Genomic DNA, 19680 nt, shown 5'->3' with positions numbered 1-19680 from the left:
CAGGACCCTTTGATGTTTGCTGGAATATTAGTTCCACACTCAGCAATACCAGCTATACAGTTCTACCAAGCTTCACCCATCTCAGTTAACCTGTATGTTAGGTTTGATTTTATGGAATGTAGTTCCACACTCAGCAATATGCCAGCTATACAGTTCTACCAAGTTTCACCCATCTCCTCATCAAGGCCTCTTTTCAGGACCCTTGGATGGTTTGTTTTATGATTAGTTCCACACTCAGCAATATTCCAGCTATACAATGCCCTGATAATCATGAGATATATTCCCGAGAGTGAGTTGAGTTTTGGTTTTAAGCTACTTTTAGCAATATTCTAGCAATATCACGGCAGAGGACATCAGAAATGGGCTTCACACATTGTACACATGTGGGAAATCGAATGTCTTCAGCGTGACGAGCAAACGCTTTAGGCTACCCCGCGGCCCCTGATCAATTTACTGAGTAATGTTGTCGGAGAATGAGACACACCATCAACCACGCCACCGAGTCTGATTAATCCTGACCTCAGATGCTGATTGGTCCTCAGACTGAGTTTGGTTTTACCTACTTTCAGCAATATTCCAGCAACATCACGGAATCACCAGTGGGATTAGTAATTGTACCCATGTGGGGATTCTATCTTGGATAATATTAGGCTACCCCCACCATCTTGGGACCTACTTTCAATCACTGTGGGATTAGTAATCGTGATTTGGAATATAATAAAATCTTGACCCTCATATGTAAACCTAAGTCATGCATTGCAGATTGACTAGAGCTAGATTATGGCAAATTAAATATAACTACAAACAGCATGAAAAGGGGCTTAATAATACACATTGTATAAGGCATGGTCTAACAAACATTCTGTCTTTGTCTAGATATCAGGGTAAAAATATACTGCTCAGTATTTGGTAAGGATGTCCTGCAATATTGATGCAATCCTAAAACTTGGGTGCAAGTCCTTCTCTCATTGTGAACCCAAACTATTGGTTGTCATTACATTTTCGTATTTTCATGAATGAAATGACACGCATAATATACTATTATCCCATTTGATAGGGATAATCAGATTAGGCATTCTGTTCAATTGTACACCTCATATGAGAATAACTTTTGTATATAAGGAAAGATCAAAACATCCCTATCCAAAGTGTAGTACAAAACAGTGCAATACATTGAAAGTTTGACAAAGACGGATGGTTAGCTGATGGCAGACCCACTCAGACCTTAGTAACTAATCAGATGACGGCCTACCTTCATTTTCAGAAGCCATTTTGAAAGCCTATTCGGTCAGTTCAATAATGGAACACTGTGAACTTACTTCAACCATGCATGCATAGGGTCCATATAATTAAAAACATGTATGTAAATTAAATCAATTCCTACACTCAGTTAATTCTTAATAAAAATATATTCATCAATATAACAATGGTGTAACTCAGTTATCAACAACATTCACTAGGAAAATAGTTTGTGTATGTTGGACGTCTTCGTGGAATTGTCTTAGTATTAGGACTTCACTTTAATATTAAACATTAGCTTCTGATGCAAAGTCACTGCCGTTTTCATCCTTGACAGGAAGTTTCTCGTGTAGATATTGCAATTTCCCTTGTGTGAAATCTGCGACCGTCTCCCCCGAACCAGACAACAGCCATTTTGTGGTCAGCAGGCCCTCGATGCCTACAGGGCCCCGAGCATGGATACGAGATGTGCTGATACCGACCTCAGCCCCTGAAACAACATGAAGGTCATGAGAAGTCAGAGACAACTTGCTGAAATGACAAACAGTAACAGATGTCATAGGCAATCCATGCTGTTGGGAGTACGACGACATACTATCACTTTACAACTAGAGGTGTAATGATAGAGCGGGGCAGCGAAACAATAAGTATCCTGATAATAAGGGTGCGATATATGTTTTGCATCCTTCGTTGGTTGGTTTTCTGTTTAACGCCGCACTCAGCAATATTCCAGGCATATGGCTGCGGTATGAAAATAATTGAGTCTGGACCAGACAATCTAGTGATCAACAGCATGAGCATCGATCTACGCAACTGGGATATGATGACATGTGTCAACCAAGTCAGCGAGCCTGACCACCCGACCCCGTTAGTCGCCTCTTACAACAAGCATGGGTAGTTGAAGATCAATTCCAACCCGGATCTTCACGGGTCGATTTGTATCCTGATACAATTCTTTATTTGATAAGTTCATATTCTCTCCATTTGTGCAAGTGAATCACGACCTTGAATCATTTGCTTTTAGACATCGAAAAGGGAAGAAACATACAAGCTAGGGGGTCACTGTGAAGATTCTGATATTTACAGTCAGTCTGGAAATACTAGATAACTTAACCAGTTGATCCTCTCAGGACATGCATAAGTTACTAGAGACTGTTTGTAACCTTAACTTCTAAATCCACGGATATGCAGATATAAACACATAAAACATTCAAGTCGATTCTTAAATATCCCAATGATTGTCAAAACATACATGTATTTTGAACAATCACGTCAGTCAGTGAGAACGGTTTTATGCCGCTTATGCTGCAGCAATATCACGGCAAGGGACACCAGAAATGGGCATCACACATTGTACCCTAGACTAAGGCTTAGTCTCTGAATATATATAATTTGTGAGAGTAACAAACAAGCCCATTTATATTGAAAAGGAGCCCTAGGGAGACCAGAGATTCAGAACCTGAGGAAATCTAGACTTGCTTTATTTAGAGCTTTAGCACTGCAGGGAGGGCTTGGCAGTAGGGAAAATAATGTGGTTCAGGGACTGTGAGACAGACTAATTGTACCCATGTGGGAAATTGAACCCGGGTCTTCAGCTTGACAACAGAACACTTTAACCACTAGATTACCCCAACACCCCTGAACTACCATGTAATCAAACCTATTGATACAGTAGAACACTTTTATAACGAACACGGATATAACGAACTGACAGCTATAGTGAACTGTTTTAAAAGTCCCGAATAAACCTTATATTATCATATAAAAAAGTGAATAGCGAACTACGGATATAACGAACTAATTTCAGTGGTCCCTTGGAGTTCGTTATAAAGGTATTTTACTGTATATCTAAACGGAACTAGTATACTACTCAAAGTTAAGGAACACTTAATTATTCCATGTCACTACAGTTTGTTTCAGTTTGTGAGTTACTCACCAAGTCCAAACCTGTATCCATCTGCGAACCTGGTACTGGCGTTGTGGAACACACACGCACTGTCCACCATCCTCATGAAGTGACTCGCTGCTACATCTGTGTCAGCATATACATGTCCATTAACTAGTCCACTTACAAGTCACTCGCCTATTCAATTAATCAAGCTGTTTTCATTCATTAATTCAATGCTTTCTTTGTGGTCACCAGAATCAAATATTTATGAATATGGTTCCAAAAAAGTGTTTTTTACAAGGATTTTATTTGTTATTGGAACTCACCTGCTATTTATTACTGAGGAATATGGAATATATAAAAGTCAAGCAGTAGCGTAACTTTTGTCATTTCGCCAAGGCACCCTGCAGTACTGTCATTTGGCTATAACTGGCATTGTCATGATGTATGATGTTTTACAAAAAATATCACTGAATGTTTTACCTTATGCAATTTCATGACGTTTTTTTTTCATTCCTTGACAATAAACATAAAGCATTCCTGGTTAACTGTCTATATTCATGAATATATCGAATTTACCTCACAGTGCATTTGTTGCAGCTTTAATAATTAACCAGATCACTTCTTATATTTTTTATTCATAACTTCAGTGGATGAGTGGGATGTGGATTTCTTAAATTCAGGGTGGGAGGGTATGGGGAATGAGTATTTCATTGAGTATAGTATTACATTGCGGTCTACTCCCATTTGTGAGAACTCCCAGTTGTGAGACTCCCAGTCATGAGACAGTGGAGTAGGTAATCAACAACGAAAACACACCATACTCCCCTGTCTGATAGAATGGATTCACCCTAGCTAATTACTGATTTGCTATGTAACTGAATCTTGTGGAGGTAACTTCATGAAACTTTATAAAATAAATTGATTAACATCCTCAGGTAAATGTATTTAATAATTAAACACTTTGTGTAGGCAACTTCGTGATCAAAGAGAAATTAATTTACCTACTCAGATTTACTCCGTCTCCGAAACTACAAGCTATAGTTTAAGAAATAACTCTGAAATTTACAGTCGAAATGCCCCTTATGCCAAACCGTTTCTACCCGACACAATAAATTTATGGAATGCCATACCAAATTCCAAAGAGTCATGCAGTCTCAAAGAATTTTAAAACTCATTACAAAAAAACGAAAACAAGATACATATTGATCTTAATTGTGGTTCTTGTTTTTGTCAAATCGTTCATTGCTGCCTCAGGCTCGGATGTAGCGACCCAAACGCCCATAAGTATAACAGACATTTAATAGACAGTGCATGTTGCTCTTGTGGATATCAACTACCCGTTATAACCTGGATAATTTTTTGAACGGAAACAAAGAATTTACTCCTTGTGTAAACCAGAAAATGGTTGAATCCGTCCATGATTATATCATCAAGACACAACCTTCAAATTTTCACAGGGAAATACTGAAATAACTCAACAACCTTATCGTGATTGATTTATATTCCTACAATAGCTTGTTAGACACACACAACTGTAAGTCTCTAATTATGACTACTTAGAGAATAGTTGTATTTGATGTTATCTGTATATATGTATATGTACTTAAAAATATATTTATGCAATAGTCAATATCGATGACGTCACATCCTCCATTTCATTTTATATTTTGTGTTGTATGGGAGCGGTATTAACACAAGCAGTAATACTGCACCAATCCCAATTCATTTTCATAAATAATAATAAAATATGTTTAAACCAAAATGACTTTCAAACTTCATAATAGTCAATAAAAATGTGTTATCATAATTACATATTCTTCTGAATAAATAAAATATTCAATGAACTATTTCTTCTGTGTAAATATAATCTTTAATAATCTATTTCATTAATCAACTCATCAATGAACTAAGCCTCCTGTGGGTACTGGGCTGGGCCGATCCCACTTTCATTGTAGGGATGTGGAAACACCACCTATGTGCACTGAACCATTAATTAATGTGTCTCACAACTGGGAGTTCTCACAAATGGGAGGACACCTTACATTGCTGTTGTGTGAGACTCACCATCGTCAGTGACTATTGCATCGGTGTGGGAGCTGCCGAACTTGTTGATGTGTGCGATGGCCTCATCGATGTCCTCCACGACCTCAACTGTGCACTCAAGGGCACTGTACTCTGTCTTCATGGATGTGGCTTGGGTCGGCCCAAACTTCAGAGACTGACTGAGGCGGGGACCTGCATGAATCTTCACCTTCAAAACAAAGGTTATCAGAAGATGACATAATCTCCTGATCTTGTGCAGTTTGGCACTTTCCTCCATTTTTACTTATCATCATTGGATACGTTCAGTAGAGTGGAGGAAAATATCTGCTCTTCAGAAATGTCTCAATCATTAAAAAGCACCAGTTTGCCTTACTAATCATGCAATACTGATAGCAAGTTTCAACAAGAAATATTCAACGGTTTAGTTCCCAGTTTAGGAGTTCCCAAAATGGAAAACATATGGAGGATAGACAGACAAATGGATGGATGTTGATCGATGTATCCTCCCCATTTTTCTTCAAATAATGAAGCAAGTGAGACACATCTGAACATATAATAAAAATGGAAAAACATGATGCCACGCCAAGAGACGATAACAGAAAGGGCGGGGCTAGGGTTGCATCATTGTGTGTGGATGTCTAAATACTGAGGTCTGGACCAGACAATCATGTGATCATGAGCATCAACTGACCCAGATGAGGTGACATGTATACCAAGTCAGCAAGCCTGACCATCTTATCCTGCTTGCTGCCTCCTACAACAATCAGGGGTTGCTCCAGATAAATTCTAACCTAGGTATTCATCAGCAGCAAGCAGAATGACTCACTTAGGATCTCAAATATTCCAGCAATATCATAGGCTGAAGGTCGTGGGTTCGATCCCGACAAGCTATGGTACTTGGGAGGAGGCATTAATGGGTACAACAAGACTGAGTATGCAGTATAATGTGCTGAGTGGGGTATTCATGCTTCACTCGCGGCATGGTATCTCAGTGGGCTAGCACTATAAAACCAGCTTTAGTCTGGGCTAGTACAAGCAGCCGCACATACACATACACCGCGTATGCATGTCGTCACATAGGCGGATATAAACCCAATTTCACCTCACCTCACGGCGCGGGGGACACCAGAAATGGGACTCACATATTGTACCCATGTGGGGAATCGAACCCAGGTCTTCGGTGTGACGGGCCAACACTTTAACCACTAGGCTACCCCATCGCCCCTCAAAGCTGGATACTGTCCTATCAGTCATGCCACTATGTGACATTGAGTGCAACATTTCTGCCAAAGATAAGAAACGGCCACAGTATGTGACCTTCAGGAATGAAATGGGTAACTTACATTTTCTTGTTTGAAGGTGTCAAAGATCTTGTCGAAGAGTGGTGTGTAGAGATGTGACTTATGCAGGAGGAGCGTTTCCATGGCGTTACAGGCAGCAGGGTAATCACACTTGGCATCGTGAACTGTGGCAGGAACAGATCATATCTGACACAACTAATCATCAGTATATGAAAACGTGAATCATGGTTTGAAACAACTTGTGCCAGTGGCACTGTTAATATCAAAATGGCAGGGCTGAATATACGTCCTGTTGCCTTTAGGAATCACAGTCTAATCACATTTGTAAATTAAACATACCTCGTGTTGTGTTGATGGTGCTTATTATGTAAATCACGATATAATGTTTGTAGATGAAAGCCAACAATGCGTGTTGTTCTGCTTATTTTTAATGCCACACTCAGCAACAGTTGTCTGTAAATAATCAAGTCTGGACCACCGTTCTGTGACTGGAATTATTAGGGTGGGTATTGCAGAGATATATATTGTGATATATTGCGATGCGAAAGCATATACTGCGATATGTACTGCAATATATTGCAAGACATTTTTTTAACAAAAAAACCCCCCCTACTTATAATTGAGTTGATGCTTATTTATGAAGCAAAAACACAACAAAATCACTATTCTTGATTAAGCTTTAATAAAAACTTTCAATTTACTTTACCATTGCATATTTTACATACCGCGTTACTCTTATCAATAGTTCCATCTACCCTGAACTTTTTAAACCCCAAATGCTGACATACTGAAGCCTTTGCCCTTGTATTTGGCACCACAATAAATTGTTTGTTGTTGGGGGTTGCCATTTTGCAACAAACGCATGACTTCCGATGAGAAAAACGGAAATATCCAAAGATATTACGAAGTTTTCTGTATGCATGTCAAAATACCAATTTTCGATCAACGTATCGCAATATGTATCGATTTCATGTCTGAACCGGTAAATACCGGTAAACCGGTTATATTGTGCAGCCCTAGGAATTATTAGCATCGATCCATACAATTTGGATACAATGATATGTATCAACCAAGTCAGTAAAAATTACAAACTTATCCCATTGATTGCCTTTTACAACAAGCATGGGCAGCGGAAGACAAATGCTAAACCTGATGAAAAGAACTGCACATAGCATTTATCTGTATGAGCCAATCTTCTGTTTGGTACATATAAATCTCACAGGACATACATACTGGACCAACTACATCATATTCTGGGAGTTGCCTGGAATAAGTTTGAAAGAAAATAGTTTTTCCCAAATATAAGGAAAATATAATACTTGTTGGACATCCTGGATGTCCAGAAAGTTTTTTGCTGTTCCTGAAGTGCATGTGAGCAGTTATATATTGGAAACTTTACGAAACAAACTATCAATTTAAATAGGCTGAATTTAATCTTGCATCAGAAGAGATATATATGATCCGTATCTATTTTCCAGTAAAAAAATCACCTATTCTGTTTGCCATGTCAGCACTGGCGTGCTGGTCAATGTACACATGACAGATGCCCTCGCTGTGTCCGAGGACCGGAATACCCTGACTGGACTTCTGGATCTTCTCGATCAGCTCGCTAGATCCGCGTGGAATGACCAGGTCGATGTAGTCATTCATGTGGAGCAGATCCTCGATGTCCTCGCGCCGGCTGATCTGATGCAGTGAGGTGAATTATTGTCATCGCATTGAATATTATCATACACTGCAAGCTGCTTGTATAAGTTCGTAAAGTCTGCTTGTACACTGTTTACCTCACTATGACACATTATACGAATGCAGGGATGGCAATTTTCCGCTGATTTCCGCCAATTTTATTTCAAATTGATCAATTCAAACCCCCCCCATTCGGGGACACAATATTAGGTTTTCAGCTGAAAATAGATTTTCCTGTTGCCATCCCCAAACAAGAATGGATCAGTTTGACCCCATTAATGCCGAGCATCAGGCAGGAAAACAACAAGGACCATCTTTTGATGTTTTTTTAAATGAAATAGCCGGAAATTATACCCTAGTGTCCCACAGACTGAACCATGGTCATGGTGTACTGACTGACTGACTTGAGTTTGGTTTTACGCCGCTTTTAGCAATAATCCAGCAACATCACGGCGGGGGACACCAGAAATGGGCTTCACACATTGTACCCATGTGGGGATTCAGCGTGACGAGCCAACGCTTTAACCAGTAGGCTACCCCACCGCCCCTGGTCATGGTGTAAGGAACTATAACTTTAACCACCCTGCTATCCTATCATCCTTCATAAAACATATGACAGCTGGATATATGAAATATCAGTGCCAATACCTGTCTAAATATATAAGCAAAGCAGCATTTTCCTTTGAATGTTTATGTGAGGCATGAAATTGCCTGTGTTTATACTTGATTCAAATTGCCATATAGTTTGTACAGGACTGATCAAGATCAGTTTTAAGATTACACAGAGATATTTTCCCAAGTTCTGGTACTTAATTTGTGAGTCTAGGGGTAACTGGGTAGCATCAAATGATCACGCTGTCTCTTTAATCTGATAACTCCAAATATTGTCACATCAGAAAACAAACATACCAATGAGATTGTCTCCCTTGGAACATATGGTTCCAGAGCGTCCATGACAAGGGAGTGGAGCATCTTGTTGCTGTTGACAGCCTCCTTGCCTCCTTTCAGCAGCAGACCGTTACCGCTACAGATAGCCAGTGCTGCCACCTGGTGACAGGAAACCAAACTCAGAAAATACATCTCAGCAGTTTGGTTAGTCAACCTGTGTTAGTCCTCCAATCAGGTGTTTTGTTACCTTTTACCTTTGTTGTGCAGCACATGCTGTGTGGCCACTAGTGTTGGGAATTGGTTAAAATCTCTTAATTGATGATTGGTCCATTACAACCGATCAATCATCGAAAATAATTGGTTAGCGTCATTTATCAAATGTTCCTGTTATCTTTGTAAAAAAGAAAGAAAAAACATGTAGTAATTTGTTGTTTTTTTGCAAATTTTGCATATTTAAAGGATTATTAGTATATTAGGAACACAGATTTCCTGGATTCTTTAAGATAAATTCAATCATGACTTGGAACGAGCTTGTGCTTATGAAATGTAAATTTAATGATACAGACAAAAGCAACCTTGTGAAAAATATTGTTGATGCAAACAAGTGTTCCAAGATTGGTTGCGTTCGATTATGAGAAAACATGTTCGATTGCTTGGTCGTTTAGTCACTGCGACCAATCTTCGATTATTTCAATTAATCGGACCACCACTAGTGTCCACCTTTCTTCAGTAAAGGTTATAAGCTCTGAAAGCCTGAGTGTCATTGTACAAAGCAACCATAGTGCCACGACTGTCGTAAGTCTCTGTTAAGGTATGGGAGCTATGGCCACCTATGGCCGGTTTGTACAACAGCACCATGGAACATTAATAAATATTGATTATTCTTGACAAATATACAAGATAGCAGAATACTCCTTCTCTGCAGTAGAGACAGCATAGCTTTTGATATCTTTTTGTTATAGACACAGATATCATTTTTAACCAATCAGCACAGCATGCAGATTGTGAGTGTTTACCTGTGGCAGTGCGTCCGGTCTTGATTCAAATATGACCATAAGAACTCCAATGGGCACAGTGATCTTTTCCAGCTCGATACCCTCAGCGATGCGTGTCCGCTGTAGCACCCGTCCTACTGCAGAGAAAGAGTCTTCGGCTATCTTCCGCAGTCCGTCTGCCAGGATCTGCAGCTTGTTCTCGTTCAGGATGAGTCGTGACACCAGAGGAGATGCCAGTCCTGGAACACAGACAAGCACTGTAGCTCACCTCGCTCAATTTTGAAACAAGATAATAATATTTTTCACAATTTTGCCACCAAATACAAACTTTACGGTTAACAACTTCCTTTTTTTTGTGAGTGTGACGTTTCTAAACAGATTAATTAGTGCTTGACCACTGCACAAGAATCTGTATCAAAACGTTGCACCAACGAAATAAAAGAAGTTGCTATCCATCCATAAAGTTTGTCTATATTGTATTTCCCAACTTCTAAAATGCCACACAAAGAAGTTTCCCACCACAGGCTTTAATTTCAAATGCTTAATAATAATCTGTGCTTGATGCTTCCTGATTTACACGAAGCGCCACACTGCTGACCTGCAGAGTAGGCCTTCCTGACGTCCACCTGGTTAGCCTGCAAGATGTCCACTTTCTTCTCCATCAGCAGGTCTGCCAAGCGGTTCACGATGGCTGCCCGCTGACCACTGGTTAAGGCCTGAAGCTTCCTTGACCCATCTCGAGCTGACGGACAGAAATAGTGGAGTGAGTGAGGTGTCATGTTAATTTTAGCAATATTCCAGCAATATCATGGAGGGGGACACCAGAAATGGGCTTCACACATTGTACCCATGTGGGGTATCGAACCCCGGACTTCAGTGATGAGCAAAGGCTTTAACCACTAGACTACCCCACCACCCAGAAATAGTGGAATATCTCAATAAGGTATTCCAGATTAATGTTACAGTATGCTGCATAATCCAACTATAACGCCTGGTTACCTGATATCTGGAATATAGTTTGTAGAAGATAATAGTTGAATGTGATGGTTAATTTAAAATACTGGCAAAGGTTTCCTCCATCCTAGCAAATAAATCAAAATGATAAATAAAGATACCCAATTCAGGTAGAGATGGGACTGATGCAAGCTGAGCAGATCCACTTCTTCAACAGATTATGTTGTATAATAGAATAGTCATGTGAACTAGGGAAACTAGTAAATCCTGTTACAATAAGCTGTAAGCTGAGCACCTGAGCTGGGGTAGACTGCACTTTATGGGTCCCTGGAAGTTTACGCCATTGTTTGTTTACTCTAGCGAGGGTTAGGGTCTCGAAGGCAGGGACCCGTAAAGCGCAGGTGTCCCTTCCACTGCCTCACCTTGTATAGCTTGCACTTCCACTGGTGTTCCTACATTCTCCTCCATGGTGAAGAACGTTCCCACTTGCTTCCCTTTGACGATGTTGACGATAGCGTTTTCCTCACAACCGTTACAGATGACAACAGAGACTCCCAAGCTTCAGGGCCCAGGTTGCTGCGTTCACCTGGCAGAAAATCACAACATTGTTTTATGAATTTGTGTTGCACACTTTCCAATTTATAACTGCTCAATTGTGGTTAGACCATGTGAGATCTTATTATAACCAAAGTGGATCAGTGTGCACTCATTCGTTCTCAGATCCCTGTGGAGTGCAACTAAGTTGTATGTGAGTGTGGGGTGGTTATAAGTCACATTAGTCTAACCTACCAGGTACCCAGTAATAGTTGGGTGAACAGATGCATACTTTGAAAACAGCCACTTTCTTATATAAGTGTGAGTGAGTATGGTTTTATGCCGCTTTTAGCAATATTCCAGCAATATCTGGCAGAGGACATAAGAAATGGGCTTCACACATTCTACACATATTGGGAATTGAACAGGTTTTTGGCGTGACAAGCGAAAGCTCTAAACACTAGGCCCCCCAAACTGCTCACGAACACACCACGTTATATTGTTTCAGTGGAGGACAGGAAGTATCCAATTAATAAACAGTTGTTTCATTATTTGCACTGCATGATAGTGATCACACAGAGCAGACGTCAACACAAAAGCATTGAAGGAGTATTATAGAAACATCAGTTACTATCTGAACTTTCACTGAAACACATGAGTTAAGCCCATTTCTGTTGTCTCCTGACGTGATATTGCTGGAATATTGCTAAAAGCGGTGTACAAACTCACAGTCACTTCAGTGACATACCTTTGACTCCATCCCACCAAGTCCAACTCGAGATTTCTCCCCAAAGATGAGTCCATTATCTGGGTAAAGGGGTGAGTAGGTGTGGAGAAGGCGGGACTCTGGGTGTCCAGGGGGGGAGGTGTAGAGGCCGTTCACATCTGACATGATGATCATGAGGTCGGCACTGATCTCCACTGCAAGGCGTGCTGCGAGACTGTCGTTGTCCTTCACACTGATGATCTGAATACAGGCAGCAATAGCATGAGTGAGTGAGTGAGTTTGGTTTATATCCTGCTCTGAACGGGATTTAAATTGTATCATGATGGGTGAGATTAATGTAAGATGAAAATTAGAAATGGTGTAGCTCTTTCATGTGTATAAAATTGATGAAAAACATGAGCTCAGGTAAAGGGCTAACAAACCAAGAATCAGGGTCAATAGGGGATTCAGACCAATGATAATAAGGTTGTGGCATTTCCAAGAGATACATCTTAGTCCCAGGACACACTGTGAGTTGCTCTACCACAGGTGAAAGGACCCTGGCCTTACATATACATGTGCTAATAATCATGGAATACGCTTGATCAGTTTCATATTATTATCCATTGGTGATGAGACAAGTGTGACATAGACAATTTGTGGTGTCATACAAGGTTGACCATATTCAAAATGTTTTCAGATATGTTTCCTCAAGATGGATAGTGAGTTCAATGATATGTTGCCCTTTACAGTATTTCACTTAATTCACTGTTTCAGCAGCATGAAGTCAAAACCAAGAGAAAAATAAATCATAATCTAGGAATTTAACCAATGACAGCAGATCCTGTCCAAACTGGATTGCAGTGCCTCAGACCACTGAGTCACTTGTTGCCCAGCCTGCTGGTCTGTACTGTGAGGAAACTTGATGATTCTGTTTAGCTGTTCTACTGAGCTATTCATAATTATTAACTACAATACCAAATTGAAAATTTACTTAGGCCAAACCAATCTTATTTCTTGTTTTACGGATCCGCCAGTTGTATTTTTACAAGAATAAGAAAAAAAATAAAATTTAATTTTCCCTGCTCAAAAAAATAAAATCCTAATGTTTTATTGGTCAAAACTGTAAATTTACAAGAAACGTTTCGATTGTGTTTTGCCCCATACACACTTAATAAATAGCCAAAAGTAAATTACTTTTAGAATTTATTTATTTTTATTTTTTCCCCCCCCCCTGCCTAAAGGTTTTCTGAGGACAAAAATCTGTAAAAACAATAAATATAATTGGTCTGGCCTAAGAGGAAAGCGATTTTTTGACAGATGTTTGTTGCTAGCATATCTCAAGCAAATGGCACCATTTTGCCAAGACAGTATGAGACACCATATTTGTTTATGCAGTAATAAAAAAAGGACATGTTTTAATAATACATCAGTCAGCTATGCAGTTCCACCTCTCATGCAAACACTTTTCTTAAATTAGTCTATATATTTATCCCAGATACACGCCATCCCAACACTGTCATACCTGCTCATTCTAGGACAGTGATGTACAGTAGTTCCAGCAAAGCTCAAAGACCCATCTCAGCAGTCAGCTATGCAGTTCCACCCGAACATGCAAACACTTTTCTTAAATTAGTCTATATATTTATCCCAGATACACAATATCCCAACACTGTCATACCCGTTCATTCTAGGACAGTGATGTACAGTAGTTCCAGCAAAGCTCAAAGACCCATCTCATATCACCCTTCTAACATACAATCCCCTCTGGGGGATATAATGTAACCTGGCAATTGAATATGTACATGTTGGCACCAATCCATGGTTCCTGAAAATGACACCACTTTTGGTGTGTAATTCAACTTCTCTTACAGGGTGATATTGAAGTCATAAGTCAATCTCAGTTGTCAGTTACAGCTGGGTTGATAATTTAAACTGACACATCATATTCCCCACAGATTTCACCTGCATCTGTTTCAGCACAAGCCTGACTACTTATACTTATTACTTCCACACCTTTCTAACCTTCACATATTCTACTGAGGGTATTGCCGATGTGACGTTAAATCGTAACTCACTCATTCTTCTGAGGGTATTGATGGGGTGTCAAATTTGCACATCTTCTTCCAATTTTGACTAATAATTGTTTTCTCGTCCAGATGTATTTAATTCTGTTTAAACATATTGTCCATGGACAAGAGGTCACTAGTATGAGTCTTATGCTTGTAATGGGTGCTCCATCTCAAATATACATATTAGGTTGACTACTGTTAGTAAGATTTCTGTCCGATGCAATACATGTACTATGAAATCAGTTTTTCACTTGTCACCTAATATTATTTTCATACAAACTGGAAACAGTTGTCAGGAAACTCACTTTTGACATTTGGATAAAATCAGGTTTTTCCACATTTTCTAGATCTGTAGCTATTTTGAATGACCTATGCAAGTTAAACTGCAACTGACACTTCTAAACAAGATGAGTGTTTGATGCAAAATGAATGAATTTGTAACTGGTGGAATAGAATTGATGATTCCTGTTACATTTCACTGTATTTTAGTTATTAAGTTAGTTCGACCAAATCCTTAGTTAGCAGACTACATGCTACCACTAAGAGTGAGTGAGTGAGTGAGTGAGTGAGTGGAGTGAGTGAGTGAGTGAGTGAGTGAGTGAGTGAGTGAGTGAGTGAGTGAGTGAGTGAGTGAGTGAGTGTAGTTTTATGCCACTTTTACCAATATTCCAGCAGTATCATAGTGGGGGACACCAGAAATGGGCCTCATACATTGTACCCATATGGGGAATCGAACCCGGGTCTTCGGCATGACGAGCGGACACTTTAACAACGAGGCTACCCCACCGCCCCCTATCACTAAGACAGAAATGTATGACTTTTGTGGCACTCACTCACTATTCTTGGTGGCTTGTCAATAGTCAACCTGCTGATAAAGTTGTATTTCTTACAGACGGATCTGAATGTTAAACCTTTATGGTAAACTCTAGAGAGCTGTCATGCATACAAAATTGTTTTGAGGTGAGGTAAGGTGAAATTGGTTTAATGTCGTGCTTGAGAATATTTCATTCATATGACGACGTGCATGCGTGTGTATGTGGATGTGCTGCTGCTTGTACTAGCCCAGACTTAAGCTGGTTTTATAGTGCTAGCCCACTGAAATACCATGCCGCAGTGAAGCATGAATACCCCACTCAGACACATTATACTGACTCCGAGCCGACCAGTCTTTGTTGTACCCATTAATGCCAAGCGCCAGGCAGGGACCAACAAGTACCATATTTTAACGTCTTTTGGTATGATGCGGTCGGGGAAATTGTTTTGAGTCATCGCTTGGATAAGTAAAAGCGATCAGAATTTTTTCCATAGGCAACACATGTACAGCCAACATGCTATTGTCCTGGACATGAGTACTAGTGTTAAATAAGTTGTGACAGTATACTGAACACAGGGGAAGCATTAATAAGCAAGGGGCTAAACAAGTCTTTGTAGTGATGCTTTAATGACTTTGTATATACTGACTTGTGGGATGGGTAAGTGAGTGAGTGAGTGTGGTTTTACGCTGCTTTTAGCAATATTCCAGCAATGTCACATGTGGGGAATTGAACCTTGGCCGTCGGCGTGACGAGTGAACGCTTTAACCACTAGGCTACCCCACCGCCCCTGCACCCTTTAGTGAGAGAGTGAGTGAGTTTAGTTTTACGCCACTTTTAGCAGTTTTCCAGCAATATCACAGTGTGGGACCCAGAAATGGGCTTCACACATTGTACCAATGTGAGGAATTGAACCTGGGCCTTCAGCTTGACGAGAGAATGCTTTAACCACTAGGCTACCTCACCGCCCCTAGTGGGTGATTTGGTATGTGAGGAAATTGTCATTAAGCAAGTTAGTTGATGGATGGGTGACAGAGTGGGTTGGTGCATGGGTGGGTGGTGAACAAGTCTGTAAGAGTTCTTGCTAGCAGTGTTTGTTAGTGAATGATAAAGTGGGTAGTTAGTTCAGTGAGTTAGTTCAGTGAGTGAGTGAGTGAGTTAGATGTTGTGTGAGTGAGTTGGATGTTGTGTGAGTGAGTTGGATGTTGTGTGAGTGAGTGAGTGAGGCTAGCAGTGTTTGTTAGTGAATGATAAAGTGGGTAGTTAGTTCAGTGAGTTAGTTCAGTGAGTAAGTGAGTTGAATGTTGTGTGAGTGAGGTGAATGTTGTGTGAGTGAGTGAGGTGAATGTTGTGTGAGTGAGGCTAGCAGTGTTTGTTAGTGAATGATAAAGTGGGTAGTTAGTTCAGTGAGTGAGTGAGTGAGTTGAATGTTGTGTGAGTGAGGTTGATGTGTGAGTGAGGTGAATGTTGTGTGAGTGAGATGAATGTTGTGTGAGTGAGATGAATGTTGTGTGAGTGAGGTGAATGTTGTGTGAGTGAGGTGAATGTTGTGTGAGTGAGATGAATGTTGTGGGAATGAGGTAGATGTGTGAGTGAGATGAATGTTGTGGGAGTGAGGTGGATGTTGTGGGAGTGAGATGAATGTTGTGTGAATGAGGTAGATGTGTGAGTGAGATGAATGTTGTGGGAGTGAGGTGAATGTTGTGTGAGTGAGATGAATGTTGTGTGAATGAGGTAGATGTGTGAGTGAGATGAATGTTGTGTGAGTGAGATGAATGTTGTGTGAGTGAGATGAATGTTGTGTGAGAGGTGAATGTTGTGCGAGTGAGGTGGATGTTGTGTGAGTGAGATGAATGTTGTGGGAATGAGGTAGATGTGTGAGAAGTAAGATGAATGTTGTGGGAGTGGAGGTAGATGTGTAGATGAATGTGAGTGAGATGAATGTTGTGTGTGAATGTTGTGTGAGTGAGATGAATGTTGTGTGAGTGAGGTGAGATGTTGAATGTTGTGTGTAGAGTGAGGATGAATGTTGTGTGCGAGTGAGGTGGATGAATGTGTGAGTGAGATGAATGTTGTGGGAGTGAGATGGATGTTGTGTGAGTGAGATGAATGTTGTGGGAGTGAGGTGGATGTTGTGTGAGTGAGATGAATGTTGTGGGAATGAGGTAGATGTGTGAGTGAGATGAATGTTGTGGGAGTGAGGTGAATGTTGTGTGAGTGAGATGAATGTTGTGGGAATGAGGTAGATGTGTGAGTGAGATGAATGTTGTGGGAGTGAGGTGGATGTTGTGGGAGTGAGATGAATGTTGTGGGAATGAGGTAGATGTGTGAGTGAGATGAATGTTGTGTGAGTGAGATGAATGTTGTGTGAGTGAGATGAATGTTGTGTGAGTGAGATGAATGTTGTGTGAGTGAGGTGAATGTTGTGCGAGTGAGGTGGATGTTGTGGGAGTGAGGTGAATGTTGTGTGAGTGAGATGAATGTTGTGGGAATGAGGTAGATGTGTGAGTAAGATGAATGTTATGGGAGTGAGGTGGATGTTGTGTGAGTGAGATGAATGTTGTCGGAATGAGGTAGATGTGTGAGTGAGATGAATGTTGTGTGAGTGAGATGAATGTTGTGTGAGTGAGATGAATGTTGTGTGAGTGAGGTGAATGTTGTGCGAAGTGAGGTGGAGTGAGATGAATGTTGTGTGAATGAGAAAGTGAGATGAATGTTGTGTGAGAGGTGAATGTTGTTAGGTGAGGTGGATGTTGTGTGAGTGAGATGAATGTTGTGTGAATGAGGTAGATGTGTGAGTGAGATGAATGTTGTGTGAGTGAGGTGAATGTTGTGCGAGTGAGGTGGATGTTGTGTGAGTGAGATGAATGTTGTGGGAATGAGGTAGATGTGTGAGTGAGATGAATGTTGTGGGAGTGAGGTGGATGTTGTGTGAACAAGTGTAGAAGTGAGCAAAGCTCACATACCCCCGCTTCCCACTTTGGGACATGGAAATGACTGATATTGATATATATAATGTGACAAGGATCAGCAGCTCACAAGACTTTCTCTTTGACTCTACTAAACTTTATATAAATGTTAGATAATAGTTTTGGCATGTACTGATTACGGTAATAATTTATGGAAACTAGATTTTTTGTGTTTTCCGTGGAAACCTGACATGTAATTGAACTTGAGTGTGCCATGTTGCACACAATGGACGTAGATGAAGATTGCTATTTTTTAGCACATGGCATATCTGTGGGTCATGATTAACTTGTGTATTAAGTTTGGTGAACCTAGCATGTATAGTTGCAATGATATGCCGTGGTCAGGTCACCATCAAATACATTTTGCATGTACCTAGCATGAACCTAGCATGTAAACTTTAAGAGATATGCTCTGGACAAAATAATCAAACACATTTGGCACTAAGTCATGTTTCCATGGAAACAGCAAAAATACAATTCATATCTGGATGTAAACCCCAAAAAGGCACATCTAGGGATCATGCTTGATATGTGTACCAAGTTTGATGAAGCTAGCATGTATAGTTTGGAAGATCTGCTCCGACAAGATGACATCCTCATAGTCACAGCTCTAAGTCGTGTTTCCATGGAAACAGCAAAAACTAAATTCTGAAAAAACTTTAAAATAGCAAAAGGCACATCAATGGGTAATGATTAACATGTGTGTGAAGTTTGGTGAACCTAGCATGTAAACTTTAAGAGATGTGCTCTGGACAAAATAATCGAACATATTTGGCACTAAGTCGTGTTTCCATGGAAACAGCAAAAAATACAATTCATATCTGGATCTACCCCCCAAAAGGCACATCTAGGGATCATGCTTGATATGTGTACCAAGTTTGATGGAAGCTAGCATGTATAGTTTGGAAGATCTGCTCCGGACAAGATGACATCCTCATAGTCACAGCCTAAGTCGTGTTTCCATGGAAACAGCAAAAAAACTAAATTCTGAAAAAACTTTAAAATAGCAAAAGGCACTTCAATGGGTAATGATTAACATGTGTGTGAAGTTTGGTGAACCTAGCATGTAAACTTTAAGAGATATGCTCTGGACAAAATAATCAAACACATTTGGCAATAAGTCGTGTTTCCATGGAAACAGCAAAAAATACAATTCATATCTGGATCTACCCCCCAAAAGGCACATCTAGGGATCATGCTTGATATGTGTACCAAGTTTGATGAAGCTAGCATGTATAGTTTGGAAGATCTGCTCCGGACAAGATGACATCCTCATAGTCACAGCCTAAATCATGTTTCCATGGAAACAGCAAAAAAACTAAATTCTGAAAAAAAATTAAAATAGCAAAAGGCACATAAATGGGTAATGATTACTATGTGTGTGAAGTTTGGTGAACCTAGCATGTAAACTTTAAGAGATATGCTCCGGACAAAGTTTCGGGACAGACGGACGGACGGACGGATGGACAGAATGAACGCTATATACCCCCGTTACTTCGTAGCGGGGGTATAATAAGATGAATGTTGTGTGAATGAGGTAGATGTTGTGTGAGTGAAGTGTTTCTTCTCTGAAAGGCAGGTGAATGTTGT

At 40.2% G+C, this 19680-nt stretch overlaps 1 protein-coding gene across 1 annotated transcript in view; it reads right to left on the bottom strand.

Moving 5' to 3' along the window:
• Positions 1-701: 701 nt before the first annotated feature.
• Positions 702-19680, bottom strand: part of LOC124272626 (delta-1-pyrroline-5-carboxylate synthase-like) — a 34430-nt gene continuing 15451 nt past the window's right edge. The window contains 11 exon segments of the mRNA XM_046707825.1: positions 702-1729; positions 3176-3271; positions 5195-5381; positions 6517-6638; positions 7965-8160; positions 9070-9207; positions 10065-10282; positions 10642-10785; positions 11420-11546; positions 11548-11583; positions 12280-12498. Of these exon segments, the coding sequence (XP_046563781.1) occupies positions 1527-1729; positions 3176-3271; positions 5195-5381; positions 6517-6638; positions 7965-8160; positions 9070-9207; positions 10065-10282; positions 10642-10785; positions 11420-11546; positions 11548-11583; positions 12280-12498 (1686 nt within the window). The 3' untranslated portion in view covers positions 702-1526.

This window comes from Haliotis rubra, unplaced genomic scaffold (genome assembly GCF_003918875.1).
Source record: "Haliotis rubra isolate DU_JTF1 unplaced genomic scaffold, ASM391887v1 Scf171, whole genome shotgun sequence".
Taxonomy (NCBI): domain Eukaryota; kingdom Metazoa; phylum Mollusca; class Gastropoda; order Lepetellida; family Haliotidae; genus Haliotis; species Haliotis rubra.
Note: the sequence above shows the minus strand (reverse complement) of the source record. Positions and strands in the feature narration are given on the sequence as shown.